The 26,251-nt window shown below is 47.8% G+C and overlaps 5 protein-coding genes across 5 annotated transcripts in view; 1 reads left to right on the top strand and 4 right to left on the bottom strand.

Moving 5' to 3' along the window:
- LOC122624553 overlaps positions 1 to 6,846 on the bottom strand; it is a 43,350-nt gene extending 36,504 nt beyond the window's left edge. Inside the window, exon 1 of the mRNA XM_043804190.1 lies at positions 6,759 to 6,846. The gene's annotated coding sequence lies outside the window, so the exon portion shown is untranslated. The remainder of the gene's footprint in view (positions 1 to 6,758) is intronic.
- Positions 6,847 to 7,473: 627 nt separating this feature from the next.
- Positions 7,474 to 10,124, bottom strand: LOC122624332 (translocon-associated protein subunit alpha). Its single transcript, XM_043803834.1, has 2 exons — positions 9,857 to 10,124; positions 7,474 to 9,160 (listed from the first exon to the last, which is right to left on the bottom strand). The coding sequence occupies exons 1-2, from the start codon at positions 9,918 to 9,920 to the stop codon at positions 8,316 to 8,318; spliced, it is 909 nt and encodes a 302-aa protein (XP_043659769.1). The 5' UTR covers positions 9,921 to 10,124; the 3' UTR covers positions 7,474 to 8,315.
- Positions 10,125 to 11,059: 935 nt separating this feature from the next.
- On the top strand, positions 11,060 to 11,645 carry LOC122624334 (40S ribosomal protein S28). Its single transcript, XM_043803836.1, has 2 exons — positions 11,060 to 11,365; positions 11,434 to 11,645. Exon 1 carries the CDS (start codon positions 11,147 to 11,149, stop codon positions 11,342 to 11,344), a length of 198 nt encoding a protein of 65 aa, XP_043659771.1. The 5' UTR covers positions 11,060 to 11,146; the 3' UTR covers positions 11,345 to 11,365; positions 11,434 to 11,645.
- Positions 11,646 to 12,066: 421 nt separating this feature from the next.
- LOC122624333 lies at positions 12,067 to 13,045 on the bottom strand. The gene is made up of 3 exons (XM_043803835.1): positions 12,776 to 13,045; positions 12,650 to 12,721; positions 12,067 to 12,592 (listed from the first exon to the last, which is right to left on the bottom strand). The coding sequence occupies exons 1-3, from the start codon at positions 12,952 to 12,954 to the stop codon at positions 12,259 to 12,261; spliced, it is 585 nt and encodes a 194-aa protein (XP_043659770.1). The 5' UTR covers positions 12,955 to 13,045; the 3' UTR covers positions 12,067 to 12,258.
- A 461-nt stretch (positions 13,046 to 13,506) lies between these two features.
- Positions 13,507 to 26,072, bottom strand: LOC122623305 (cubilin homolog). Its single transcript, XM_043802380.1, has 15 exons — positions 25,909 to 26,072; positions 25,549 to 25,842; positions 25,201 to 25,384; positions 24,212 to 24,964; positions 23,395 to 24,147; positions 22,624 to 23,328; positions 20,822 to 22,558; positions 20,597 to 20,759; positions 20,166 to 20,530; positions 19,419 to 20,100; positions 17,035 to 19,364; positions 16,471 to 16,965; positions 14,619 to 16,412; positions 13,877 to 14,552; positions 13,507 to 13,819 (listed from the first exon to the last, which is right to left on the bottom strand). Exons 1-15 carry the CDS (start codon positions 26,004 to 26,006, stop codon positions 13,560 to 13,562), a joined length of 11,289 nt encoding a protein of 3,762 aa, XP_043658315.1. The 5' UTR covers positions 26,007 to 26,072; the 3' UTR covers positions 13,507 to 13,559.
- Positions 26,073 to 26,251: the final 179 nt, after the last annotated feature.

Raw genomic sequence — 26,251 nt, 5'->3', positions numbered from 1 at the left:
GGAAACATAGGCCTTAATTAAATAAAAATAAAATAAAAGTTCGAAATGCTCAAGCTGAGCAACCTTTGAACTTAATTGCACTTCAACTGAAGATGAAGAGGTAGCACAGCACTTGTTTACACTCACTTGAGCTTTGAGGCTAAAATGGGATAATAAACACCTAATAAAAGGCGAGTTATACAAAAAAATTGCATTTAATGCGGCAAAAACCAGGTAATGAAAATGAACACTCGAATTGTAATTAAATTTATAGCCATTTAACAATGTAATTTATACGGGCGTAGGATGTAATAATGTTTCTATTGACAAATAAACAGAGCGAGTATATATGTGAATAAAAGTATTCAATTTAATCTAGAAATAGGGCTTTATCTGCGATAATTTCCATAACCATTTTTCTTCATTCGTTAGCCAGTTTGCTGCCAAAAAGTACACGATGCGGGTCTAGTTATTGCCTTTTTTGCTGCCACATCAAGCGCATAATATTTGGCCAGCCACACAAGGACTCTCTGCCACACCCACATACACATGGTGTAATTAAAAAAGGTCAGGCGAACAGAAAAGCGAAAAAAGGAAGGAAAAAAGGAAAATACAGTGCGTCAAATTAGGCCCAAACTCCGCCCATTTTTCACGACCTCTTCGACGGCTAATTGGTGTCCTTGCAGACAGACCAAATGTTTGAAGCCAAGCAAATAACTGCGGGCTGACCCTAAACGTTTCCACACATACACATAACCAGGCAAAAACAAAAAAAAAATACAGCATTTGCAAATGAAAACTAATGGCCACTTAAAGCCCATAAACCCATAAAGGAATCTGACCAAAATCGGATGTGCGTTAAATGGCAAACTCGGGGAGGTTGAGCATGGCAACTCGGAGATTTCCCACACAAATCGTATTCCAGCATGGCCACAAATCAAGTGTGGCCCCCGAAAAATGTAGGCATAAATCAAGTTTTTGGGTTTTCCATCAAGCAGAAAGCCCAATGTAAATGCTACTGTAATGAGGTCGCCCCAAAAAAAGTTGGCTACAAATGGATTGCATTTCCTGCAGCTACTCGTTTTCCTTCAACTAATCGAATTAACTTTGGACCTCCCCCCAATGGAACTGGTTAGTATATAGATCATTTGATACCCTGTAATATAATTAATATATTTATCGTTTATTTGCGTTCTTTGGGTGTTCATTCACTTGAGCTAAACTCATACGAACTGTACCAATTGAAATCCTTTGCTATATATTTTATTTGTATGCTATTTAAAACATAGTTTACTGGCAGTACTTACGCTCAAAGTTTACGGCTGAAGAATGGGCCATATCCACCCCGTTTGTGGCACAATTACGGGGTATCAAAGGCGGAACAAAATTGTGCACTTGGCAGTAGAAGTCGGGTAAATAGCATAAACGAATCAGCTAAAAAATGTTCAAGGAGCTGTGCTCAACGGATGCACTTATGCAGCTCAGTCCACTTGAACATTGATTCCCTCTCTCTCTCTCTCTCTCTTCCCCGTTTAGCCCCCTCTCTTTCGCACTTTCGCTGGCAAAGGGCACTTCGGCAAGTGGCGCCATCTCTTTCTCGCCCATCCTCGTTCTCTTTTCTCGCTTAACGATAGAGAGAAAACGCTCACTTTGCTGTCCGGCACTTTTATTTTTTTGTAAATATTTTATTACCCATCCGGCTGTTGCTTTCCCCGCTTTCCCCACATTTTCCCAGTTTTCCCCACTTTTCCCCCTCGGGCTATTTTTATTTTTATTTTGCGTTTTTATTTTTGTGTTAGCCATGGGAGAAAAGTGTTTAATTGATGCTGCGCTGCTCTCGGTGTGCAATCCTCATGAAAAATGCACAGGACTCGTCCAGAAATTCCCTTTGAACATTGCAACTCAACTCTCACTATCCACAGCTCAATTTCCAGTAAAAGTACCAGAGATTAGAGCGAGTAAAATGATTAAAGTGAGGGTACAGGCGCAATTTAGAAAACAGTAACAAACAAACCAAATTACATTAAAAAATACTGCGGCGAAACAAGCGAAAAAGCAAACGAAAGTGGAGAGAATAAACAAACTTGTATATTTATTATTATTTAATGCGGCACATTTTCAAGGAACCTAGAGCTTATATAGTACTTCAAATGCAGTTTGAAAGAAGCGATAAATGTTTTAAATTTTATTTGAAATATTTCTACTGCATACTCTTGTTAACTTAAAGCCCAACTTGAAAGCAGCTTAAACGGCAATTACCAAAGTCAAAATCAAGTTAGCAATCTGCCAAGTTGACGACTTAATTTCGTGTCGAATTGCGGAACTGATTGCGATTCGATGTGACAGCGGTGAAAAGTGGGGGTAGACTTTGTGTGGCAACTCTGGCAAATACAAGCCGCATTGAACGGTCATGAATAAGTGAGTGAGTGAACTATCTGCCATCCTGGCAACACTCAAACACTGAAACACTGAAACACTCAACACACTCAAACACTCACCCATGCAGATGAGCTAGACTCACACAGATACTGCCATTTTTCCCGCCATTCACGGATATATCTCATCTGCATCAAGTGCGTTGCGCAACAACAAAGTACGCCGTGTAACAAAAGCAACAACATGTGCAAAAAAAAAAAATAATACAACAACAACAAAATAGGTTGGAAATCGTGCAAAGTGTCTGTAAACATTTATTTCAAAAATTTATGAATATTGTCGGCGCTCAGCAAAAGCAAAAGCAGCGGTGACAAACGAAAATTCCTTATGCCCCCCCCATCTCCTCGCCATTCGGCTTTCAAATTGTTCAAGCAATGGCATTGTTTACCCGCTTTTCTCTGTGTGTACGTGTGTCTGTGTGTGTGTGTGCCTGTGTGTGTGAGTTATTGTTCCGAGACAAGATATTTTACTGCTTTGTTATGGAATTCAACAGGGTTTATCCAGACCCTGACGTAGATATGTACATATTTATGTATAAGTAAAGTTAAAGGACTATTTAAGTACTTTTTCTAGATCACTTTCAATTTTTTCAATTAATCAAATATTAGTTGTAATAAGTCACTAGACTTCAACTGAATTACTGTCATCTTGCTGAATATTCTTGTCAATTTATAATCACAAAAATAGTTAGCGAATATTATGATCACTTAGGTTCATCATCATTTACTATTCTACTATCATTCTTTTAGTTTCAATTAATTTGTACAATAATTTAAAACCCAAATTCAATTGGAGATTAAGTTGAAAACTTAAGAACTCGATAAGAAGCCAGTGCAATTTGTTGAAAATGTCAAAAGCAGTTTTCTACTTGGATGGCGCTTGGCTTTCCTTTCGCTTGCTTAACACCTAATTGTTGTTTTGAACTATGCCAGTTGTACGTGCTCGTATCATTAGAGGTTTTTCTGCTTTTCCGCTGACGAGGAATCCGAAATAGTTTAGTCGGGAAATAGTTTTCCCCCTTCGTTTTTCTTTGCCACTCCTCTTTATCCTTTCTTCCTTTTTCTTGTTGCGTAGCGCATTACAAATGACAGCCGCCTGTCACACACACACACATGTGCACCGAGGGGGGAGAAACAACAACACAGACACAGAAGAAAAGCCACACAGACAGGCGCACACGTGTAGAATGCCATGCCATACATACATGGCCATTAGTGTTGTGTTGTTGTCGTTATCATGCACAAAAAAGTTGTCGTCTCTGCTTAACTTTACGCTGCCTTACTCCACTTTGCGTGTAGGTCTTCTGGCAAAGCCCCCTTAACGCCCCCTTAACACCCCCTTTACGCCCCCTTAACACCCCCTTAACTTTCCCCCAGCCTTAACCCTCCAATGCCATCGCCCCGTTTGTCACACTGGAAAGTACATAAAACAGTGTCATTGTTAAATTGCCAGCTAAGTTGTTGGGAATCTTTGCTTCTATCAACTATAATACGAATTCCTTTAAGATTTTAATTGGAAATCCGCAGCTGCTTAAGCATCACAGGCATCTTAAAATCGGTAATCATTATTTCAGCATGTAAACTATTATGAAATCAAATAGATTTCATAAACCCATAAAAAAGATGTGTGTCTCTTCTAACTTTATAGTACATATATGTTGTAAAACAGAAACTAGAAGACTCTTGTTTCATTCAAGATCAATTAACAATCAAGTTAAAGCTTCGGTGTTTTCCATTGTATTTTTCATTTGGTGTTTAATTCACTTATCACTTTCCAAAATAGTTTTCCACTGTGCTCTTCTCTCTTTTCCCTGACAAGTGCTGTCCAGAAATTTTCGGTAGGAGAAACTTTAGTTGGTCAGCCAAGTGAATTACAAGCTCAGTCCTTAACCCACAGCTCGCACCCTGTTTTTCCAGCATTTCCCCGCTTTCCCATTTGCCATTTCCCCGCTTGCCTGTTAGTTGTTATTTAATTATCATTTTTCATTCTTGTTTCGGGTGTGGAAAATGTTGTCATCGCACATGCTTGTCTCTATCCGGGGTCATAGGTGAAAGAGGGGGATTAAATGGTACAGTTTCGTTTGCGATTATTTTTTCGACAATCTTCTCTCTGTTCGCCCGTTCAGTGTGCAAATGCAATTATAATTTCATATTTCAATTCGGCTACAGTGCGGTACATTACGTTAAAATCCAGGCCTGCCGATATGAGCATTGGAAGTGCGGAAAGTTGAAAGGTAAATAATCAAATTGTGTTTGCATACTTTGCTGATTGGTTTCATAATCGTTAATAATAATAATTTATTAATTTATTTAATTCGATTTTCCTTTGGTGCTTCAGAATTTTCTTGTTACCTTATCATTTTTATTAACTCCTTTCCACTTTTCCTTGTTTTAAATACCGTTTTCACTGTGCAAAGTATCTGCATCTTCAGACTGGCTTACTTAACCTTTGTTTTGTTTATAGCTTTGTTGTTCAACAGAGTACGGGGTTAATAAGCTTAGGAAAACAATAAAATGCCAACTACAATCAGTTTTTGGACCAGGACACACCTTTCTGAGGGTCGATATTTCCCATATCCTTGAGACTCGGCGAACATTTTAATGAGATTTTCGAATTCCAAAGAAATTCAAAACGCAGCTCATTCAACTTGACCTATGTGTGTGTGGGTGTGTATGGGTGTGTGTGTGTAGATGAGGCACACTTTCTGTCTTTCTGCAAGTGTGTGCGTATTTGTATTTGTATTTGTGGCAACAGGCAACAAGCCAAGTTAATTAGCAAAAAGGCAGATAGCGTCACACAAAAAAGGAGCAACCAACTAAGGCCATCTTAAGGTCTGATTGAGCAGCCAGTGAAAGTGGGTGAAAGTGGCAGGAGGGCGAGGTTTGGGGGGGGATGAAAGGGGTTAACTGGAATGAAGGCCAACAAAAATGGGAGGTGGCTGAATTCTGCGGGGACCGCCGCTTAAGTGCGGGTTTTTGATGTCGGCGCAAATTGCAAAGAAAATGATTTATTATCTGCAAAAGGCAATTAAGTAAAATTGCTTGAAAATTATTTGCACCCCCTACCCAAATAGAGAAAAAGCCAAACAGAAGCAAAACCAAAATAAACGCAAATGACAGCAAATCTTGCGGACAACGCGAGCAAAGAGGTTACACCAAAATAATATAAATTATAAATTATAATATAAGCATACAAAATATATAATATAAACCCAACTAAATAATAGGCAAACAAAGTTTATGGCGCAAAAACTAGTTCACATTCGTTAAAAAGTTAACAAAAGTTTGGCAAAGCACGATAATTTCGCAAAACAAAAATCGAATATAAATTTCCACACATGTAACCATCAAAAAGTTTATATTAGTTGAAGTTTGAGCGACAACTTTACCCTTCGGCAGTAAAATATATTTTTGACCAGATTACCGACGACTTTAAAATGTCTTTGCCATTCAAATGGTTACCACCCACCTGCCCGTCGGTTTTCCCCCCCAATTTCGAGCGCTCATCCAACATGATTTATAAGTCGAATTAGAAGGAGCCACACGACGGGCATGGAACAAGAGTGAATTAATTACGAATTCAAGCCCGAAGAGGTAATTAATTCACTTCATTTTCTTCCCCTGCAAAGTTGGCTGAAAACCAAACCAAACCAAAACTCGACTCAACTCAACTCGACTCGATTCAAGTCAACCATTTTGTTGACAGACAAACAAATTCTGGGCCAAATAAGCAAACATGTGCACATAGGCACCTGCCAGGACATTCATGAATTCATTGCTTACATTACGCCAAGGATATTTCAAATATTTCTTTTAAGATTTCATCCAAAGTCGTAATTGCTCAGAAATTTAGCCAAAGCTTCCAGTGCTTCGTAAATTGGAAAAGTATGTACTACATTTCCCAACGACTTTTAGGTAATTTAATGAGTGCTATTAATTCGTCACTTTTACGATTACTGCCATAATAAAACAGTTCATTTAGAAGTGATTTTCCCTAATGCAATTCATTAAAGGTTTTCACAGCTTGTTTTCCTTTGTTAATGTTTTAATGTTAGTGTTTTATAAGTGGCCTTTACACTTGTTCATTTTTAGTAAGCATAAGTATAATCAGTTGTATTTTAAAATCACGTTTAAAGTGACCCAAAAGTTTCGGTTTCGGTTTCGTTTTAAGTAATGGTTTCGGATTCCGAAAATTTGAAAACCCATTTTCCAACTTATTCCGTTTGGTTGTGGTAAACATAGCCCCAAACTTTGGACCTACAAGTGGGGGTCTCCTGGTTGCTGATTTGAGTCCTTCTCACAATGCAACTGACCATATTTACATTTGTCAAGCACTTCACTCACCTTTGACTGCGATGTGTTCTCTGTGTCACAGGCTTTCTGCGCTGAATCCTCCGCCGGAATCGGAACGCAAATGGGATTTAAATATTTGCCACACACACTTTTCACTTCGGCTCGCTCGTTTGTATTTGAATTTAAAAATGGTATTCAGAACACTTTATATATATATATATATATATATATATATATATACTCAATTTCTTAGCTTAGCACAATAACCAAAAAAAAAAAATATGTGTGTTCAGCACTTTCGAATATCTTTCGAAAACCGGGCAAAAGCAGTAGCTGCGTGACTGTAAACTGTAAACTGTGACCAGTGATCAGTGACCAGTAAGCAGTGACCAGTGAGCAGTGACTTGCTGTGACTGTGATGTGAGTATGCTGAATTCAAAGGCTGAGGCTGAGAACCGAACCGCACGAGAGTCTGTTGACGAATGACTTACAATGGGCGATGCGAATGCTTAACAGCGGCAGGACAACAAGTTGCCATGGGCCTAACAGCGCTGCTAACGGGTCTGTGGAGTGGGCCAATTTTAACAGCGCCGAAAGCTCGCTAAATTGAAAGTTTAGCCGATGCAGTTGTAAGGTAAGTTAGCATGCTCGCCAACAGATGGCGCCGCACAAAAGTTTATGCCACTACAATTCCTGGTGATAAACTCTATTAAATTTAAAAAGAGAATGTTTCCAGTTTGCCCAACATGAATTAAAAACATTGCAGTTTTCTTTTTTTTAATTTTATTTTTGTATTTTTTTTTCATTTCATTTTGTTGTAAGAAAATTTCTCATTATTCATCGGTCGACTTCCTGCGACTTCTCTAGCTAAAAAAAAACTCACTTCAACATCTTGCGGTCCAAACAGAAAAAGAATGACACAGTCCAAATCGGAATGGAGGGGATGTGTGTGTTTGTGGGGGGGGGAAACGAAAAATAAACACAGAGGGCAATCAATCGCTTTGTAATAGTAGGACTAATTTAAACGTATCGTACAAGTGGAAGGCTTTCTTTTTCTTGTCTTACAACTCAATCGATCGGTCTAGTCTCCCTTTTCGTTCGTTATTCCTTTCAGTGGGACGACTCGACGGCGAATCATTCTCTAGGCTGCTCCTCCTCTTTTCTATAATGTGTCTTCAACAAACGAAGACAATTGCTCACAAAGGAATTTCTTTAGGTTTCATTTTTTGTTGGTTTGTTTTCATTTGTTTTCATTTGTTTTGTTGTTGTGTTTGGAGTATGTGCAGTTTTTCGGGCATTTCAAAGTTCAAATTTCTAAAACAAATCTGCGGAAACGTTGGTTCGGTATTCGTTTAAAGACTAACAATCTCGATAGACGAAAAAAAAATTATGATAGTATGATCTTTAGAAGAAATGATCGAACATGATTGTACATAACTAATTAATTACGAAACTTTATGCTCTGCTCCCTACAGGATGAAAATGGCGGGAGGGGCGGGGGGGTGTTGGGACTTGCTGTTGCTGCTCCATGGGCAGGCAGCCGATGTTGTGTGGCTACCGCTCTCGTTGTTATTTGGGATATGTGCAGTCTTGAGCGGAGTTGAACACTTAATCATCGCCAGCGGAACGCTTGACCTTGCGCTGCTTGGGACTCTGCTGGCTAGCCGGCTTGGGACTGGCCGGCTTGGTGGGCTTGGGCGAGGTCTTGGGCGTCTTGGACTTGGGCGGCGACTTCTGCAGCGCCCGCAGCGTCTCCTGTGGCACCCAATCGTAGTCGATGGTGCTGTCGTTGGCGGTACCGGTTTCGATCACCTTCTTGGCAGCGGCACGCTTCCTCTTGCCAGAGCTTCCGAGCAGATACTGCTGTCCGATGACCAGAAGCAGGACGACAATGCCGGCCAGCAGGACGTACAGGAAGAAGGTCTCGCCATCCAGACCCTCATCGACCTCCGAGATCAGAACGGTCTCATTGAACACGGCCTCGTTGTACTGAATGCCATTGGCATCGCGGTAGGCCAGTGCAATGTTGAGTCCAAAGGGACGGCCGGCAAACTGATCCGAGGGCAGGAAGGTGTACGATACGGTCGACTCGAAGCCGGGCTTCACCTCACGGTTGTAGGCCACCGCCGAGAAGTTCTGGATGAAGTAGTTGAAGTCCATGGGATAGCGGAAGGAGGCCTCCACCGTCTCGATAACGAATTCCTCGGCACCCTTGTTGGTGAAGCCAATCAGGAACTCGACGGGCTTGCCGCCGGGCAGATCCAGCTGCTGGCCAGGTGTGTACAGTGGTTTCGTGAAGAGCAGATAGGTGTCCGCATTCGGCGAACTGCTGCTGCCCGTGTCGCTGTCCTCGTCCGCTTCCGCATCCTCGCCAGTCACGGCGCCCTCCTCGCCTTCCACGTCCACCAGGTCGTCCTCCACGGCCTCGGCGGCATAGGCTCCAAACTTGTTGGCTGTAAGTGGAAGAAAAAACATAGTTGTTATTGTGAGTGCTGAAGAATTGAAGACAAGTATGCTCACAATCTTTGAAACTAATCAGAGATATGATATATTTACTACGTTGGCTTTCTTGACGACAGGTTATTGAAATATGTAAATATATGTAATATTTGTAACCTATATTTATTACTATTGTAATTTGGGTCATTTAGCTTGCGGAGTTATATGCAATTGGGTACTTTGACTTTGACTTGGTATGCACTTCAAAACCCTGCAAACTTGCACTGCACCTGTCTCCCAAACCTGGGATATAGTAAGCCGATCAATGTGAAACTTGGATATATACCGAGAATCCTTAAAAAAAAACACCTGTGCTGAGTTTGAAGCCTTGATCTTGGAAACTAAACGCATTAATAGCCCATCTCAGACTAGCCAACTCACGAGTCAGAGCGAGAGGGCGATATGGGGTTCATGCCAACTCAACAGTTTTGACCGTATGATGAAAATTTTGGCCACAAAAGATGAATGAAAATCGCCGAATTACGATGATAGCAAACGATTTGCAGCGATTGGCAAGCGAATAAAGCATAATACACGTAGCAAATGTGTCGGCAGAATGCCACGTATACGGATGGGCAGCAGCACCCCCGCCCACCGAGCAGCGATTGTTATTTATCGGCGAAGATTCACAATGGTTTGGCTCTACTTACGCGCCGAGAAGGTGCAGATGACGATGGGCAGGACCATCAGCATTAGGAACATCAGATGCCTCATCTTGTTGGCTTCCTTTCTTCAATGTCTGTCGAGGGGCTCCAAATGCAATCGAATGCGCGGCGCACACACGGAAATTCGGCTGGGAAATCGGCTGAGGGGGAAAAAACGCACGCACACACAACCTTCGCGATCGAGTGAAAATGAAAAAGTGACGAGCGGCGGTGGTAAAGCGGCGAAAACAGAAGCCGACGAAGGCACGAAGTGGACACGAAGCGCAGACACGACTTTCACTGTCAAATGTCTACGTGGTGCCACGTCTAGGGTTGCCAGGGCGTCTGATTCGTTGGGTCAAATACACTGTTTTCCACTTTCTAACTTACTCACGGAGAGTCATTGTCCCAGGCATCAATTAAACATACATTTGATAACTGTAAGAAAGATTTTCTCATAGCCAAAATGGCTAATAAAAGTAAGTATTGTTTTATTTTGTTGACATTTGAGTGGACCGACAACTCTGGCGGGACAAGCAGTACTGCAAAACGCCGCAACTGTCATCACTCGTGTGTTTTTAATTGTATTCTCTTAAAAGCAATAACCAGGCAAACATAATATTATATGCAATTATAAGTCTCGCAAAATATTTAATTTTTTATACCAAACACCATAACTTGACGGAGGTAAACATAAAAAAAACATTTTACAGCACTCTTTGCCTTTCGTTGCAGCACTGCCAACTTGGCTGATTATAATGTAGTTTTTTTCAGCTAGAATATATTTTCTTGAGAATATTAATCGTACATTGTATATTAAGAATATTTCAAGGTTGCATTAAAGTGTACCACATTGAAATCTAGCAATACATATTACAAATACTTCACTTAAAAAATCCATAAGAAATAAAGAATAAAATCTGTATGTGGCCAATACTTGGCTGGTGATAGCTACATATTTCAAGGCCGCTTTAAAAAAAAGTTCGCTTCGTGGTACAACGATTTAGAAAAGTGAAATGAAATATGAATATTATTTTTTTGACTAACTACCATTGGCATATGAACAGTAATATCCAAATTTTCGAGTAGTAAATAATTTAGTTGGCTATTTTATAGCCACACACAATCGATAGTAAGCGTCGTCGTTAATCGCACCTATCGATTGGCCTGCGCAGCGCAGCCAACTTCACGTCGCCGTGCCGATAACCGCTCAACTTCCTTTTTGCTTGCGGCTGTCAATTGAAGCGCAACTTGCACGTGAATTCTCTGCGAATTTAGCAATTTTAGCGATCTAACATGGACAAACCAGTTGTGTGGGCACGCGTCATGAAGGTTCTGGGCCGTACCGGCTCCCAGGGTCAGTGTACTCAGGTGAAGGTTGAGTTCCTCGGCGAGCAGAACCGCCAGATCATCCGCAACGTGAAGGGACCAGTTCGCGAGGGCGACATCCTGACCCTTTTGGAATCCGAACGTGAAGCCAGGAGGCTGCGCTAATTGGCGACCAAACTCGAGACGGTAAGTGTTCTCCTGCAATGCTTGCCACAGTAAACACTCCTTCTAATACAACTTGTATCATTCCGCAGATCTTTTTACACACACACACCAACTGTTTTTCGCACGCGGCTTGTTTTTTCATGGAGAAGAAGAAGCGAATGCCAAGAAATTCGCGCGAGGCTGCTGCATATTCGTTATAAACAAATGAAAATACACACCTAATTCGCCAGAAAATCAGCCAAAATGTGTTTTAAATAAATCTCGAGAGCATTGGACCGCCTTTGTACGAAAAGAAAACCAATCAAACCCTGTGTTTTGGTTTCATTATTTTTTTTGTTTTTGTGTTTTTTTTGAGTGCCCAGTGAAAATTTGCCAATGGAATGTGGTCTCCAAGCGACTTTCTTTAACAATCTATATTTGCATTTAGCAGAAACCTTTGCTTTCTCGGAAATCAACAAAGAAATTTATACAGACGAAATGCAAATAGAGTGGATGATTCCTAAATTGTTAAAAACACATGGACAGCTCTATTAACAATGGGTCATGTTGATTTCCTTATAAGCGCAAGGTTTTCATTGTTAACTCGATGCCAACAAGTTCTGGAAAGATTAACATCTCGAAGAAATGTTTTATTTCTTCGTCCACGAAAAGATATTTCACAAAGAACCACCTGCTAAATGATTATTCCATTAACATTTTACCAAGAGTAAAAGCAAGAAAAGTCAGCTTTCAGTATCTTTATGCAAAAAATTGTTTAAAAAATCAAACGGCCGAAGCTGCATTGAAAATATACATACATACTACGATAAAAGGCAGTTAGCTTATATACATTTTATAGGAACTTGTGGTTTAAAACCACTGAGATGCACACTTCTATATTCTTTCAGCAATCAGCCTGAATAGCAAAGCCAAAACTACAAAGTCAGCGGAAAACTGGACAGCCTTTCGATTTTGGCCAATCCGAGGGTAATGCGTGCTTCTGCAGGTTCCGGCAGCTGGAGGTCGGATTTGAAGGCCTCCAAAGAGGATTCGGGTGCGGAGAACTTGGGTTGCATCTGGCTAAGATGAAGCTCTAGGTATTTGACCTGGTTCTGCAGCAGTTTCAGCGATTCCGCCAGGAAATTCCTGAATTCGGTCAATGTTGCAGGTGTTTTGGTTTGGTTTTGCTCGTGATGTAGATGCAGGCACTCAATCTCGAAGTCAGTTACTTGGGCGGATATCTGCACTAGCTCGCTAACCAGTTTTGATCTATAATGGATAGCAACGCAAATTAGAGAAGTTTCTGGTTGGGATTAGGCCACTTACATGCTGTCCTGCAGGCTTCGGTAAACATCCTGGCACACCGAAAGTAGCGCAACTGTGGCAGCTTGATTGGAACTGCAACGAAATGGCAAATTAGCATTGTTTTAGTTCATCAATTGAAGTTTTTACCCCTTGACGACCAGTCGATATCGTTGGCCCAACTCCCACAACCGATTCGCTTGACTCGACAATTCGGGCGTCGTCGCAGACTTAAGGCTTAAGTAGCTCCTTATGGTGGTGGCCAAATGCTTTAGCTGCTGCTCCAAACTGGTATTGTAGTGCTCCAAGCGATCCGCTGGCAGTAGCATCGCGAAATTGCAGTCAAATTTAGGTAAATATGGTTAGTTGTTAGATTCTGCGACTGTCATCGATAACACGAGCAGTTATCGGCACATGGTGGAGCTGGCGATCGCCTCCAGAACGATATATATCGCAAAAGGATTCAATTTCTGAAGTTTTGCTTAAAAATAAACTTTATATGCCACATTGTTATAAATAATAAGCAAAATATGGAATGTCATACCTTTCCAAACTCGTATTTAAATTTCCAATCGATTGGCATTCAAATTTGGCAACTTTAATTTTTTAGCAATTGCTGCAAATTTTGATGATTGCGAAATGAATCGATATAATAATCGGTTTTTTGACCACAACTTTTAAAATAGCTGTCTGAATATAGAATGCCATATACCGTTAAGCTCGTGATTAAATTTCCAATCAAACTGTGTTCAAAAGAAGAATTTTTTTTTTTTTCTGAAGAAAGCATAACAGAATGACAGACATCTTGACCCTTTAAGGTGAGATGTTTTTCTTTATTTAGATGTACATAGTTTTATTGCAATAGAAATGAGTTAATTGTTGGAATTGGATTTCAGGCTTCCCAATACCAATTGCGGCTGAAGAAGTCAAGCGGCTAAGCGCCGCCGCCGCCAAACAAGTACCTGGGTATCTGATAGTCGGAGTAGACCCCGGCAAAGCGGATCACCCAACCGACACCATCGTAGTTGACCGTCTTGTGGAAGCGGACGAGCACTTCGCTGCGCTTGCTCTTGTAGTACCTTGGTTGGTCCTCGCCACAGAAGCGTCTCATTTCGCGCTGAGTTCCGGCCGCGTTCTTCTCCAGGATCTGCAGGTAATCCGTGTGACAGGTGGTCTTCGAGCCCAGATTGAAGACTAAACCAAAGGATGATTAAAAACCATAATGATTTAGGACAATAAGTACCAACTCACCTTCAAATGTGAGGAAGACAACATTGTTACTTGGCACCCGGACGAGCCACTGGCAGTCGGAGTTATTGCGCACATTGGTCGGATAGAAGGGATTGGAGAAGATGCCCTCGGTGTTGTAGAACTGACCGCCGCAACCAGGACCCTTCTCCACCGGGCTGGCCAAATAGGTGATATCCAGCGAGGTCAAGAACGAGCCGGTCTTCATCTGCAGCCGCAGTTCATTCGCATCGCTGAACAGGCTCTTGCCCATGTCCACAAAGGAGCAGACGCGCTGCAATGTTCGATTCGTCCTGTCGAACACCTCCAGATGCTCCATTTCGCAGTCGTAGGTGCCGAATATCAGCTCGGCGTAGTACAAACTCAGGGTGTGATTAGGTGGAGCCCGGATAATGATGCTGCAATCGGATGACTGGGATAGATGCACTCGACCCTGCAGGCCATCGTAGTGGCGCTCTCCGTTGGAGTTGAGTGCGACCTGTAACTGGAATCCGCCACGCTGCTCCAAGCCCTTCGACCGGAACTTCAGGTACACCTCGCTGGACTGGCCATAATAGATGTCCGGCTTGACATTGCCGCAGTACACGTGCTCCGTGGCAAAGCCGAGACCATTCTTCCTGGAAGTCTGGCCATTGAACACCAGGTCAGTGCCCAATCCCTGCTCCAACAGCGGTGCATCCTGTATGTTGAAAACAATGAGATGAATACACAGATACACACATCAAATAAGACTATTTCCATTCACCTCACTATTGTAGATTTTCAAAAAGTCCTCCACACAGCTGCCGTTTTTGTCGGGTGCGTGGAGATCGAAATTGATGAACTGCACCCGCAGCAGGGAGTCACCCTTGATTTTCCAGAAGCAAGACACACCATTGGCGTAATTGCCACCCGGCGTTCGTGTCGGTGAATTAATGGTGACCTCCTTGGTGCCGTCCGCGCTCAACGTAATCTCTGTACTGCCGCATAGCCGGGGAATGGCATTGATGGTCACCTGGAAGCCCGTATCCGTCACCTTGTCATCGGTGACGAAGCGCATGTAAAGCGTATGCCTGGTGCTCCTCAGCGTGGGCGGTTGATTTTGGCCACAGAAACGCCCGATGATATCGGCAAAGGTGCCGCCACCATCGCGCAACTCCACATAGTCACTGCCGCATCCGTTCGAGTCTTGCACATGGAAGTTGCTGAACTCCACGCTGATCTGCTGATCGGGATTCACTTGGAACACCGTCTGGCAATCCAAGTCGTTTTGATAACCGCCAGCGTTGTTGAACTTGCTATACACATAACGCGACGATCCATTCAGCGAGATGGTCTCATCGCAATTGGGCATTACGCGAACCAGGGCACGGAATCCCCGCGAAGGATCGCGGTCATCGGAGAAGCTGTGTATGATGCCACGCTCCTGGGGAATACTGATCAGTGGCAGATCCTCGTTAAAGCGACCGCAGAAGCGACCCCACCTGTAGCGCGGATCCGGCGTGGAGCCGGAGAAGACCTCGACGCCATCGTAGGCACAATTGGCATTCGCCTCAAAGTCGATGGAAACGAACTTAATGTTGAATTTGTGACCCGCGGGGGCGGTTAGATTCCAATAGCAATCACTACCGGGCGGCTGGTTGTTATCCGTATGCTGTACGGGTGATTCCACCATAGAAGTTTGCGTGATAACTCCACCGCACAGACGGCTGGTGTAGCGCAATGTGAATCCCCGGCCGGAGTAACTGCCATCCGTACGGAATAGTAGATTGATGTACTCCTTGCCGCGGTACTCGTGGTTGTGCTTGACGCCGCAGAGAATGCTGCGTTGCGGATCCTTGCCCTTATCCTTTGTGGTCACCGTGAGATTGTCGAAGAGGCAAACGGATATGGGCGCCTGTTCCAGATCGAAAGTCAAAAAGCTCACCAGGACACCGCCCATCGCGGGACTCCGGGGCACTATGGTCCAGTTGCATTGCAAGTGCTTCTCATAGCCAGTTGGATAGCCCGGACTGGAGAGCTCCTGTTCCTCGCTGTCGGCGTACAGCAGGCCACCGCAATTCCTCTCGAACTTGACCAGGAAACCATCGGCCACCGTATCGCCATCGGAGCGGAAGATTAGCCGCAGCGACTGTGATGTGGTGTTTATCATCTCGGGCGGATCACGTCCGCAAATCCGCTGGAGATCGGACCAATTGCCAGTGGTTTCGTTGTGCTGCTGAACGAGCAGGTAATCCTTGGTGCAGCCAGGACTGTCCTCGATGTAGAAGCGCCCATGGAACGTTAGACCAATGTGGTAGCCCATCGCCGCCTCCACCTCCCAGATGCACTCCACATTGTTCTTGTACTGCTCCGCAAAGTCGATGGCCCTGTAGGGATACACCAGCTTGCCACCGCATCCAGAGCCATACTTCACGGACACATTGAAGGTGGCATTGGGCGAGTAGCTATCGGAGTGGTACTCCAGGAAGAGGCCTCGCTCCACCACCATTGGCACAGCAGTGGCCTGGTTGCAGTACTGTCCCAACAAAGGTGAGTTCTGATCGGGTCCATTGTACACCTAAGTCAAATACTTATATAGTGTATATATCATGTCCAAAAAAGTTACGGAACCTTACCTTGAGATAGTGATGCAGGCATGGGGATGCCGGAGATTGTATGGCCAAGATCGGCGCTGGCAGATTGACATCATATACGGACACCTCCAGCTGGATGTCCTGGGGCACCACTTCGTCCTCGCCACTGGCATCCGTATAGGGTCCAATGGCCCAGGCACAGTCAATGGCGCCCGCCATCGACTCCATTCCCGTTGGCTGATGCAGCGTTGTATTATCGCCCGGTTCCAGCACAAAGACACCGCCGCATGTCTGCATGCTGTAGCCCAGGACGAGATTGGTCAGTCCGTTGCGCTCGGATGCTGAGACGACCATTTGGATGTTGAATGGCACCCGGATGGCGGGCAGGGGCTTGCCAGGAACGGCTGGCTGGTAATCGCAGAGAATGCGCTGCATTAGCCGCTCCTCCTGCTCCAAGCGGTTGAACTTAAGCGGCGAGAGCAGTGCGCAGAGATGTGCATTCCCCATCATCACCGAACTGGTGTTGTATTCCTTCACCTAAAAAATCGATCAGAATTCATCGGTTCATTCGCAAAATGAACAGTTCATTTGCGATCATTGACTCACCTGAATCAGCACGGTGCTATTGATCAGCGGTTCGATTTGGTAGCTGCAGTGCAGCGTAGTGCTGGCATTGAACCGCTGGAACTGAACCTCCCTGGCCGCATTTAGGTCCAACGCGACTCGCTGGCAGCTGCTGGAGCCGTAGGCACTGAACCGCAGCTTGATGCCATGAATCTGGGCGATGGGCAGTAGGAAGGCATCGATGGCCATGGTGTTGTCAGAGGAAAGCACCTCTGCGGGGGGATCTCGGCTGTAGCGTCCCAGGACCGACTGCATCATGAAATCGTTCGCCACGACCAGACGACCACTGAAGCGATGCCTTGGCCTGGCTTCCTCCGCCGAGCCCATGTTAAAGTCCAGAATCTCCAGACGCACCCTCCTGCCCTTGGGCACCTGCACGTGCCACACACAGTGCATGGGATGTGGCACGCCCATGGGATAGCCGGGTGTTTGCAGAACTCCCACCGACGCGTAGATGGTCTCGCCGCAACGCGAGCCCAGCGACGTGTACTTGAAACGGAAGCCCTGACTCTCCGCCGGTATGCCATCGAGGAATCGGTATCGGAAGACGATCTTGTTCGTCTCACTCATCAGGTGCTTCGTGTCATCGCCGCAGAGCATTAGTGTGTCCACGATCTTCTCCTCACCGCTCACCCCAAAGGCATCCATCTCCTCGAGCAGCAAATGATTCCGCGGCGAGCAGCTACCATTGAGCAGCATGGGTATCTGCATATGCTCACCCATCAGATCGATGGTGCTGCCCATCTCCAGTTCGATGGTGTACACGCACTCCTGCAGCTGCTTGCCATCCTCGTGGATCGCCAGGAGCTCCCTTGCCGGCGACGATATCACACCCTCCGGACTGTGGAACGAGCCACCGCATCGGGCCACACTCACACTGGCATTGAAGCCCATGTGCGGCTCGGAGACATCCGTCATGTAGCGTATCCGCAGCTGATTACCGGTGGAGTAAATGGTGTCCGGCTTACGTTTGCCGCAGTAACGACCGATTTCCGTTTTTAGCTCCGTACTGCCATCGTTGACCAGAACATATTCACGTTCGCATTCCTTGGTCGCTTCGGTGGCGTCCAACAGATCGAATGCACCATTGAAATGCAGCATTATGCGGTGTTCTGGTGGTGCTTCCACGATCCAAATGCACTCGGAATGCGGATGCGGAAGATTCGGGTAATACGGCGAGCTGATGTACTGCACCTCGTCGGTGGCGGCGGACAAACGGATGCGACCGGAGGTGGTGTAGCGCAGCTCCTCGAAGCGGAAGGACACCACGAAGCGGGGTGGACTCGCAAAGTGGAACTTTATATAGGCCTTATTGGAGGTGGTGTTCAGCACCTCGTGCACGACATCCTCACAGTACTTGCCACGGCCCAGGAAGGGCGAATCTTCATCGTTGCCATTGCGTAGCAAGAGATAATTCCGGCAGTCACTCGATCCGCTGGCGGCGTTGTTCTGCAATTGGAAGTCGGGGAAATCGATCTGGATCCTTCGGCCCTGGCGCACTTTCAGCGTCCACACGCAATCCTGGTTCGGACGCGGATTGACCTTTAGTAACTCCGTGATGTTAACCAGACCCTTGGAGGCAGTGATCTCCGAGCCGCAGGCCGTGCGCACAATGCCATTGAATCCCGTCTTGTTCACACTGGCATCCGTCACGAATTCCACCTTGAGATACGGCGTTCCGTGGAAGATTCGCTCACTCGACTCCGTGGGCAGGGTGCACAGCGTGCTCAGCTTCGACCAGTTCTGCAGATCGTTACTACTGTGGATGCGAACATAGTCAGCAATGCAATCCTCGCTAAACATCTCCAGATCGATTTGACTGAGTGTGAGCACGGCATGCATGGCCAGATTCGAGGGCACCAATGTCCAGAAGCAGTTGAGATGCTGTTCGTAGCCATTGGGATAGCCCGGCGAATGGAAGCCGATGACCGACCGATCGATGGTAATCAACTGGTTGCCACACTGCCGTGTCCGCTCCTCCGCCGTACGATTCGAGCGTAGCGCCTCCTTGGATAACCGATTCCAAGTGAGTTGGAACGGGCCACGGTTGCTCTTGAAGTAGAGCACATTCGTGCTGGAGATGATGGGTTCGCTGGCACTGGTCACCTCGATGCGAGCACCAATGTCCGAATAGCCGTCGTAGAAACTCAAGTGCGGTTGATCCAGATCGCTGAGATAGAGCAGCGATACCTCCACCACGTACTCCTTGTCGACGGTGATGCGCCAGCTGTACGGCTCCGAGTCCTGGAACTTGCTCGGAAAGTGCGGCGACTGGATCAGGCCATCCGTGCCATTGATCTCATTGTGGTGCTCTAGCAATTAATTCATAATTGCATAACAATTAATACGAAATCCCAAACACTCACCATAGTTGTAGGAGGCCATGAATCCCTCGCCCACAGTGTCGTCGTCACTCTTGAACTTCATCCAGATGGCACCGCGCGAGTGTATCACACCGGGCAGCTCGTTGCCACAATAGACGCCAATCAGTTGGCCCCGCTCCGATTCCTCGCGCACCTCCAGATAGTCCCGATTGCAGCCATCCGACTTCTCCAGGTCCAGCGACTCCAGCGTGAGACTAATGGAATTACCCACGCTGGCTTCCAGCAGCCACAGGCACTCAATGTTCGGCGGATACGAGGCGGGATAATAGGGCGAACTAAATTTGCCCGACAGAGCGGTGTAGACACTGCCACACGACGTGTCCATCATCATGTAGTGTCCCTCGAACTCCTCCACCAGCTGCAGCGGCACACTGACGGTCAGTGCCTGGCCATTGGAGATCAAGGCCGGCGGATGCGAGCGACAGAACTTGAGACGTGGTGTGCCCTGCGGCTCCGTACCCTCGTAGATCTTGACGCCCACATCGAGGCAATCGCCCTCCGTGGGATACCGCTGGTCGGCATCCTCGCGCAGCTTCACATGGGTGGGCGTGAAGATGATGCGCTTGTTGGGCTCCTGGGCTTGGAATACCCATAAGCAGGTCTCGTTGCGCGCCGCCTGCCGCGACATTTGGATGTAATCAAACATGGACTCATCGACGCTTATCTAGGGCAATGGAAAATGCATAAATTGTGAGCTTGTTGGAGGAGCAGAGGATCAGCAAGTGGTACCGTTTGGCCACAGGACTCGTGGAAGTGCAGCCGGAAGCCCTTGCGCGAGATGGAATCATCGCTGATGAATCGCACCACAGCCATATTGGATGAGGAAGCCAGCAGTTCGCTACTCTCCTCCACATCGCCGCAGACCTTGAACAACTTCCGACCCTCCGAGTCGTCCTCGGCCAGATCGTACGCCTCCAGATAGTCCCAGTTGCAGCCGTACCCGGACTCCAGATCCAGGTCGGACATCTCGAAAACGATCTGGTGATGCGGAGAGACCTCCACCTGCCACTCGCACTCGCTGTGCGCCGGATAATTGAGCGGATAATTGGGCGATTCGATCACTCCGTTGCGTGCCGCCAGTTTGCCACCACAAGCTGTGGACAATCAATGAAAAAAACATACAATCAATCAAAAAGGTGCATCATAGCATCAATACTCACTTGTTTTCACCGTTCTATAGGTGGCCATGAAGCCACCGCCGTTGTGCGACTCATCGGAGATGAAACGCACGTGCATCCTGTGACCAGAGCTGGTGATCACCAGTTTGGACGTGGAGCCGCAATGGCGTTCGTGGCTGGCCACCGCGTTTCTATGGTTGGACACCTGGAAACATGGGATTGGTATCTTAAATCCTCTGATATGCCATATGTCATTGGGAAGCTTACCGTCAGCGCATCCTTGGTGCAATTGGGACTCTCCTCGAGATCGAGGCCATCGATCGTGAGCTCGACGGCGCTGTGCCGCTCGACGGTGATCAGCCAGTAGCACTCGAGGTTGTTGGGATACATTTTCGGATAGTTGGGCGATTGGAAGGAGCCCTCCTCGCCGCGCAGCTCCTCCATGCAGCCATCGATGCGATAGTCCAGCTGGAAGTTCACATTGCTGGCATTGTGGACGACGGTCACCACTTCGCCACTGATGTTCACCGCCTGCGGCGTGACTACCTCCTGGACATTCCGGCCATCGACAATGTACAATCCGCCGGGTACGTTGGCAGTGGGCATATGCTGCTCGTGCCGTGCCAAGTGGGAGATTTCGATGAGAACGCGATTGCCCTTGGGCGCACGTATGGTCCAGCTACAGTTGATGGGTATTGTCTCCCAGAATGGTTCCATGTAGTTCAGACTCTCGATGCTGCCCGTGGTGGCCGTCAGGTTGCGTATGCAATTCGCCTTGTAGGATATGCGAAAGCCGCGATATGAGTTGGTCAAATCGGTATCGAAGACGATGGTGCCTTCGTTGTTGTCCAGCTGGATGAGCGGATTGGCCAGATCATCGCTCCTGCAGAGTACCTTGTCGGCGCTCTGGTTGGGCAGCCTAATGCCCGAGTAGATCTTCACGCTGTCGTAGTAGCAATTGCTCAAGCCCTCCAGTTCCATGTCCTCGACCAGTATCGAAATACCCGATCCGGGATGCACGTAAATCCGCCACTCACAGTGCGCCAGATTGGGATACGGATTCGGGTAGCGGGGCGACGAAATGGCGCCCGTATTCGCACGCAGTCGTCCGCCGCAGCCGAAGGCAAAGGCGCGCCAACGCAGCCGGAAGCCACGGCCGTTGATCGCCGTATCCGTGTGCAGGATCAGTCGCATCTCGTGACTGAATCCGGGTATCCGTGTGGGTATATCCCGGCCGCAGAAGGTGCCGATCAGCGGGGAATCTCTGCCGCCGCCGTTCCTTACCTGCAGATAATCGGCCGAGCAGTTCGGCGATAGCTCCAGATCGAAGCTCTCCAGCTGTATCTCCAGCTGATGGCCAAGCGCGCCGGTCAAGTGCCAATCGCAATCCAAGCCGGCTGAGTAGTTGGCCGGATAGTCCGGTGTGGTTAGCTCGCCGCTGGTCGCATGGATGTGACCGCCGCACCGGGCGCGTTCCTCGAACGTGTAGCTCATGTCGAAGCCACCATCCGATTCGCTGTAGTCCGACACGAACTTGATGACCAGCTGACGCGAGTGGCTGAGCAGATCCTCGGGCACCGTATAGCCGCAGTACTTGGCCATCGGCTTGCTCTTGTCGTCGCCCAACTGGGCACCCAGGCTATCGTAGATCTCCACATAGTCAAAGCTGCAGTCCATCGAGCTCTCCAAACGGAAGCTGTTCCAGTGCAGGCGGATGGCCTTGTTCGCCGGCGCCATTATCACCCAGTAACAGGTGGCTTCACTGGCATACGAGTTCCCATTCCCCGGCAGACGGATGTGATCGCCGGAACGGGTGTGTACTCCACCGCACCTATCGCCGCCGCTGGGCAGCGCTCGATACTCGAACTTGAAGCCACGCCCCACGCTGTCCACTTCCGTTTCCAGGTGAAGCTGCAGGTAGTTGGTCTCGCTAACGAACTCCTCCGCCGGCTGAACCTTGCCGCAATAGGGCCCCAGGATCTGGCGGTTCAGTCCATCGTTGATCTGTGCAGGAAAAGGGATGGAGGTAATGGTAATGCAGATAGCTATGTGCCTGGTGCGGTACTCACTCTCAAGTTGGTGGTCAGGCAGCCATCGATGTCGGTGTCTTCATCGTCGTTATCGGCACCGATCAACTGAAAGTCGATCCTCTTCAAACTGATCACCGTGTTGGTGGCCGTATTAATCGTATAGGTGCAAACGCGATCCGATCTGGTTAGATTGGGATAACCGGGCGAGGTAATGGTGCCCTGTTCACTGTCCAGTTTATAAGCGCAGGCCGTCCGGTAGTTCAACAGGAAGCTGCCGGCACGGGCATAGAACTTAATCTTCAGCCGATTGAATTGCGATGTGTAGGCAGGAGGATTCAGACGCGCCTCATCCGTGCCGCATATCTTATCCTGCAGAATGCTACCGCCCTCGTCCGTGATGTCCAGCACCTCCACGCAGTCCAGTGGATCCAGCTCCAGGACCACAAACTGAATGGCCACCAGCTCGCCCACGGCCAATTGGATTTCGTACTCGCAGGAGACGCCACCTGGTTCGGGATTGGCTCTGGATGACTCAGAAATGGTACCCTGCTTGGCGGTGTAGACACCACCGCAGCCGGGCACACGCTCCTCCACGGAATAGTGCAGCTGGAAGCCCGTGTCGCTGCCCTCGGCATCCGAATGGAAATGGATCTCCGCCAGGTGGGTGGGCAGCAGCAGCGGTGCCGGCGCTCCTCCGGTGGTGCAGTATTTGGCCAGCTCACGTCCGGAAATCGTGTCCCTGATCTGCAAGAAGCATGGCAATTAAGGATTAGCAAGTTGGAAACCTTTGGAAATTGCCGAAAAACTCACCAGCACATAATCGAAGTTACAATTCTCGTGCTGCTCCAGCTGCAAACTGAAGAAGGTCAGCTTGATGCGTTTGTTGGTGGGCGCCACCAGTTGCCACCGGCAGTCGCGATTCTTGGGATAATTGCCGGGCGATCCCGGCGAGGCGAGTGTGCCGTGGGTGTCGAAATTGATGCGACCACCGCACTGCGGCCGTATGGAGTTCCACGTGAGATCGAATCCCTCTTTGGCCGTCGAGTTGTCGGATCGGAACCACAGATAGAGCTGATTGCCGGAGGATACGATATTGCCGCCATGCGGCAAATGGTTACCACAATAGCGTCCAATTATCTGAGCAGCCGCCGAACGGCCATCGTTAATCTGCAGCCAATCGAAGCGGCATTCCGTGGAATCCTCCACATCGAAGCTCTGGAACGTGACATTCACCACCAGCGATTCGTTGGTCCGGATCACCCAAGCGCACTGGGCATTGTGCTCGTAACCAGTGCCACTCGGCGGATACCTCAGCCTGCCACTCGCCGCACTCAGCATGCCGTTGCAGCTGCTGAAACGGGTGTCGCAAAGACGACCCCGGTAGCCGGGCAGGCACTGGCAGACGAAGAGATCGCCACTGGTGGTGGGGCGACAGCGACCACCGTTCTTGCAGGGCTGTCGATCGCAGGGACTCGGCAGTGGCTCGCAGATCGGCGGACGGAAGCCACTGGGACACAGGCAGGTGAAGTTCGAGGGTCCGGCATCCAGGCAAATGCCATCATTCTACACATGGAGCATTCAAAATGATGGATTATAAATGCTTAAGAAACTCTTGAGCTTAACTCACCAGGCAGGGATTTCCCAAGCAATTCGTGGTGGTGCCATTGACACAGCCATTCGGAGCGTATCCAGTGCCCACCATGCCCACTGGACATCGGCAGGATATGGTGCCGGAGATCAGGAAGCAGCTGGCCGTTGGATAGCAGGGATTGTTGGCCGCCGGACAGGCTCTTGGCGTCTGTCCAGTTTGGATGTCATAGTCCTGGGGGCTTCTCTCGCACTTGCGCCCATCACCGGTCCAGCCGATGGGACACTCGCCGCAGTGATACGAACCATAGGTATTGATGCAATCCACCTTGGGACTGAGACTGCAGCCACCGTTGTTCGTCTGGCACTCGTCCAAGTCCCGGCAGCTGATCCCGTTCCCTGTCAGGCCGACGGGGCAGGGGGCACAGGTGAAGCTGCCGGGCAGATTGATGCAGTTCGTGGAGCAGGGCTTGTGGCCAGCGGAATCGCTGCACTCGTCGACATCCTCGCCACAAATGGGCGTCAGGCCATTGGTCTTCCAACCCGGCTCACAGATGCAACGATAGCCGGCATCGTCCGCACTGGGCACACACGAACCATGGCCACACAGCTCCCAGGCACTGGACTGCGAGCAATCCGCCTTGCGCTGGGTGCAGTGCATCCCATGCCAGCCCGGCTGGCACAGGCAGCTGTACGAGCCAAACTGATTCTGGCACTGCCCTCCATTCTGGCAGCCCAGGTCGGTGCCCTCGTACAGTGCGCACTCGTTGACGTCCACCTCGCACTTGCTGCCCTGCATTTGAAGGAAGGAAAGTGAGTTTAAGTGGGTTTTTAAAGCATTGCTCTTTTTCTAAAGAATTCGCGTTCCTTATTGCAATATAAGGTTATTTGCAGTTCAGTAATCTTACGGGCATATCACTCGCTGGTACAGAACATGTGCTGTTGCCACCCCAGACGCCCACTAATACACCCCTTTTTTGGTGGACTATCATGAGGATTCAAAGAATGTGTGTGATTGTGTGTACCCACCTCGAATGCCGAGCGACATTGGCAGCGGAATCCGGTGTAGGTGTTGTAGCAGGTGCCTCCATTCACGCATGGTCCACTTGCGCAGCTGTTCGCATCCAACTGCGTCTTCATCCGATCCACCCAGTTCTCCACCATTCTAACTCGCGACTGCAAGCGCCGTATCAGCGCTATCGATCCTCGGGTCCTGTCCCAAAAGAAAAGGGTTTAGCTTTCCTAGTACTTATAGTTTTTAACCCATACGATCCAGCATACATGAGGCTAAGCACATTAGGCTGCATCCCAATTTTCGATGATCAAACTGCTATACATCCAGAGATCGCATAGGCTTATACCCATTGTAATGCTCACCTGTTTTGCTGCAAGCGCAGCATTGCATTCAAACCATTGGCTCCAAAGGCGCGCCTATTGAAATCGGCCAGCTGATCCGCCAGCTCCCGCGCATCCACAAACTCATCGGCGGTGTTCAACTCATCCTTGCCGCCAGCGGTTCGCTTTTTGGAGCCACTGGTGGCCAGCAAGAGTTCCATGACATCCAACTCCTCGTTGATGGTAAACCGTGAATTTCCGCTCAGTCGAAAGCTAATATTGCGATTGGCTCCCGATTCAATAATCAAATTGCCATCTTTACTAATAATTTTCGGCCTAAAAGCAGTTGACATGTGTTGATATTAGTGGAGTGCACCACATTAAACGCTAACGAGTCCTTACGAGTTGACAAAACCGTCAGCATAAGGCCAAGTATCTGTGAGGATCGCCAAGACGGCCCAGCACCACAGGAGTCTGCTCCTCGCAGCTACTCCACTCATTTTTTCACTTTCAAAAGGAAACTCCACTGAACATTGGAAACACCAGAAGCACTAGAAAAAAAATAAGATCCGTTCCGCTGGAATATCGCTGTCCAACTGTGCTGCTCCCGTCGATCTTTACGTTCCAGATCAACTCACCATGGAGTGGGGGCGTTTTCGGGAAAACGCCCATCAAACCCATCCGAAACCATCATCAAATTGATAAGCAGACTGCATTTAAAATCGTACACACATATATATTTGTA

This window comes from Drosophila teissieri, chromosome X, assembly GCF_016746235.2.
Source record: "Drosophila teissieri strain GT53w chromosome X, Prin_Dtei_1.1, whole genome shotgun sequence".
Classification (NCBI taxonomy): Eukaryota; Metazoa; Arthropoda; class Insecta; order Diptera; family Drosophilidae; genus Drosophila; species Drosophila teissieri.
Note: the sequence above shows the minus strand (reverse complement) of the source record. Positions and strands in the feature narration are given on the sequence as shown.

Bases quoted from the DNA above. Each gene is read 5' to 3' on its own strand.
- LOC122624332 (XM_043803834.1), bottom strand. From the start codon at position 9,920: ATGAGGCATCTGATGTTCCTAATGCTGATGGTCCTGCCCATCGTCATC. The intron at 9,161-9,856 runs GTAAGTAGAGCC...TTCCACTTACAG, and splicing joins CATCTGCACCTTCTCGGCGC to CCAACAAGTTTGGAGCCTAT.
- LOC122624334 (XM_043803836.1), top strand. From the start codon at position 11,147: ATGGACAAACCAGTTGTGTGGGCACGCGTCATGAAGGTTCTGGGCCGT.
- LOC122624333 (XM_043803835.1), bottom strand. From the start codon at position 12,954: ATGCTACTGCCAGCGGATCGCTTGGAGCACTACAATACCAGTTTGGAG. The intron at 12,722-12,775 runs GTAAAAACTTCA...ATTTCGTTGCAG, and splicing joins TATCGACTGGTCGTCAAGGG to TTCCAATCAAGCTGCCACAG. The intron at 12,593-12,649 runs GTAAGTGGCCTA...TATCCATTATAG, and splicing joins CGAAGCCTGCAGGACAGCAT to ATCAAAACTGGTTAGCGAGC.
- LOC122623305 (XM_043802380.1), bottom strand. From the start codon at position 26,006: ATGAGTGGAGTAGCTGCGAGGAGCAGACTCCTGTGGTGCTGGGCCGTC. The intron at 24,965-25,200 runs GTGGGTACACAC...CTTCAAATGCAG, and splicing joins AATGTCGCTCGGCATTCGAG to GGCAGCAAGTGCGAGGTGGA. The intron at 20,531-20,596 runs GTGAGTATTGAT...GATTGTCCACAG, and splicing joins CTATAGAACGGTGAAAACAA to CTTGTGGTGGCAAACTGGCG.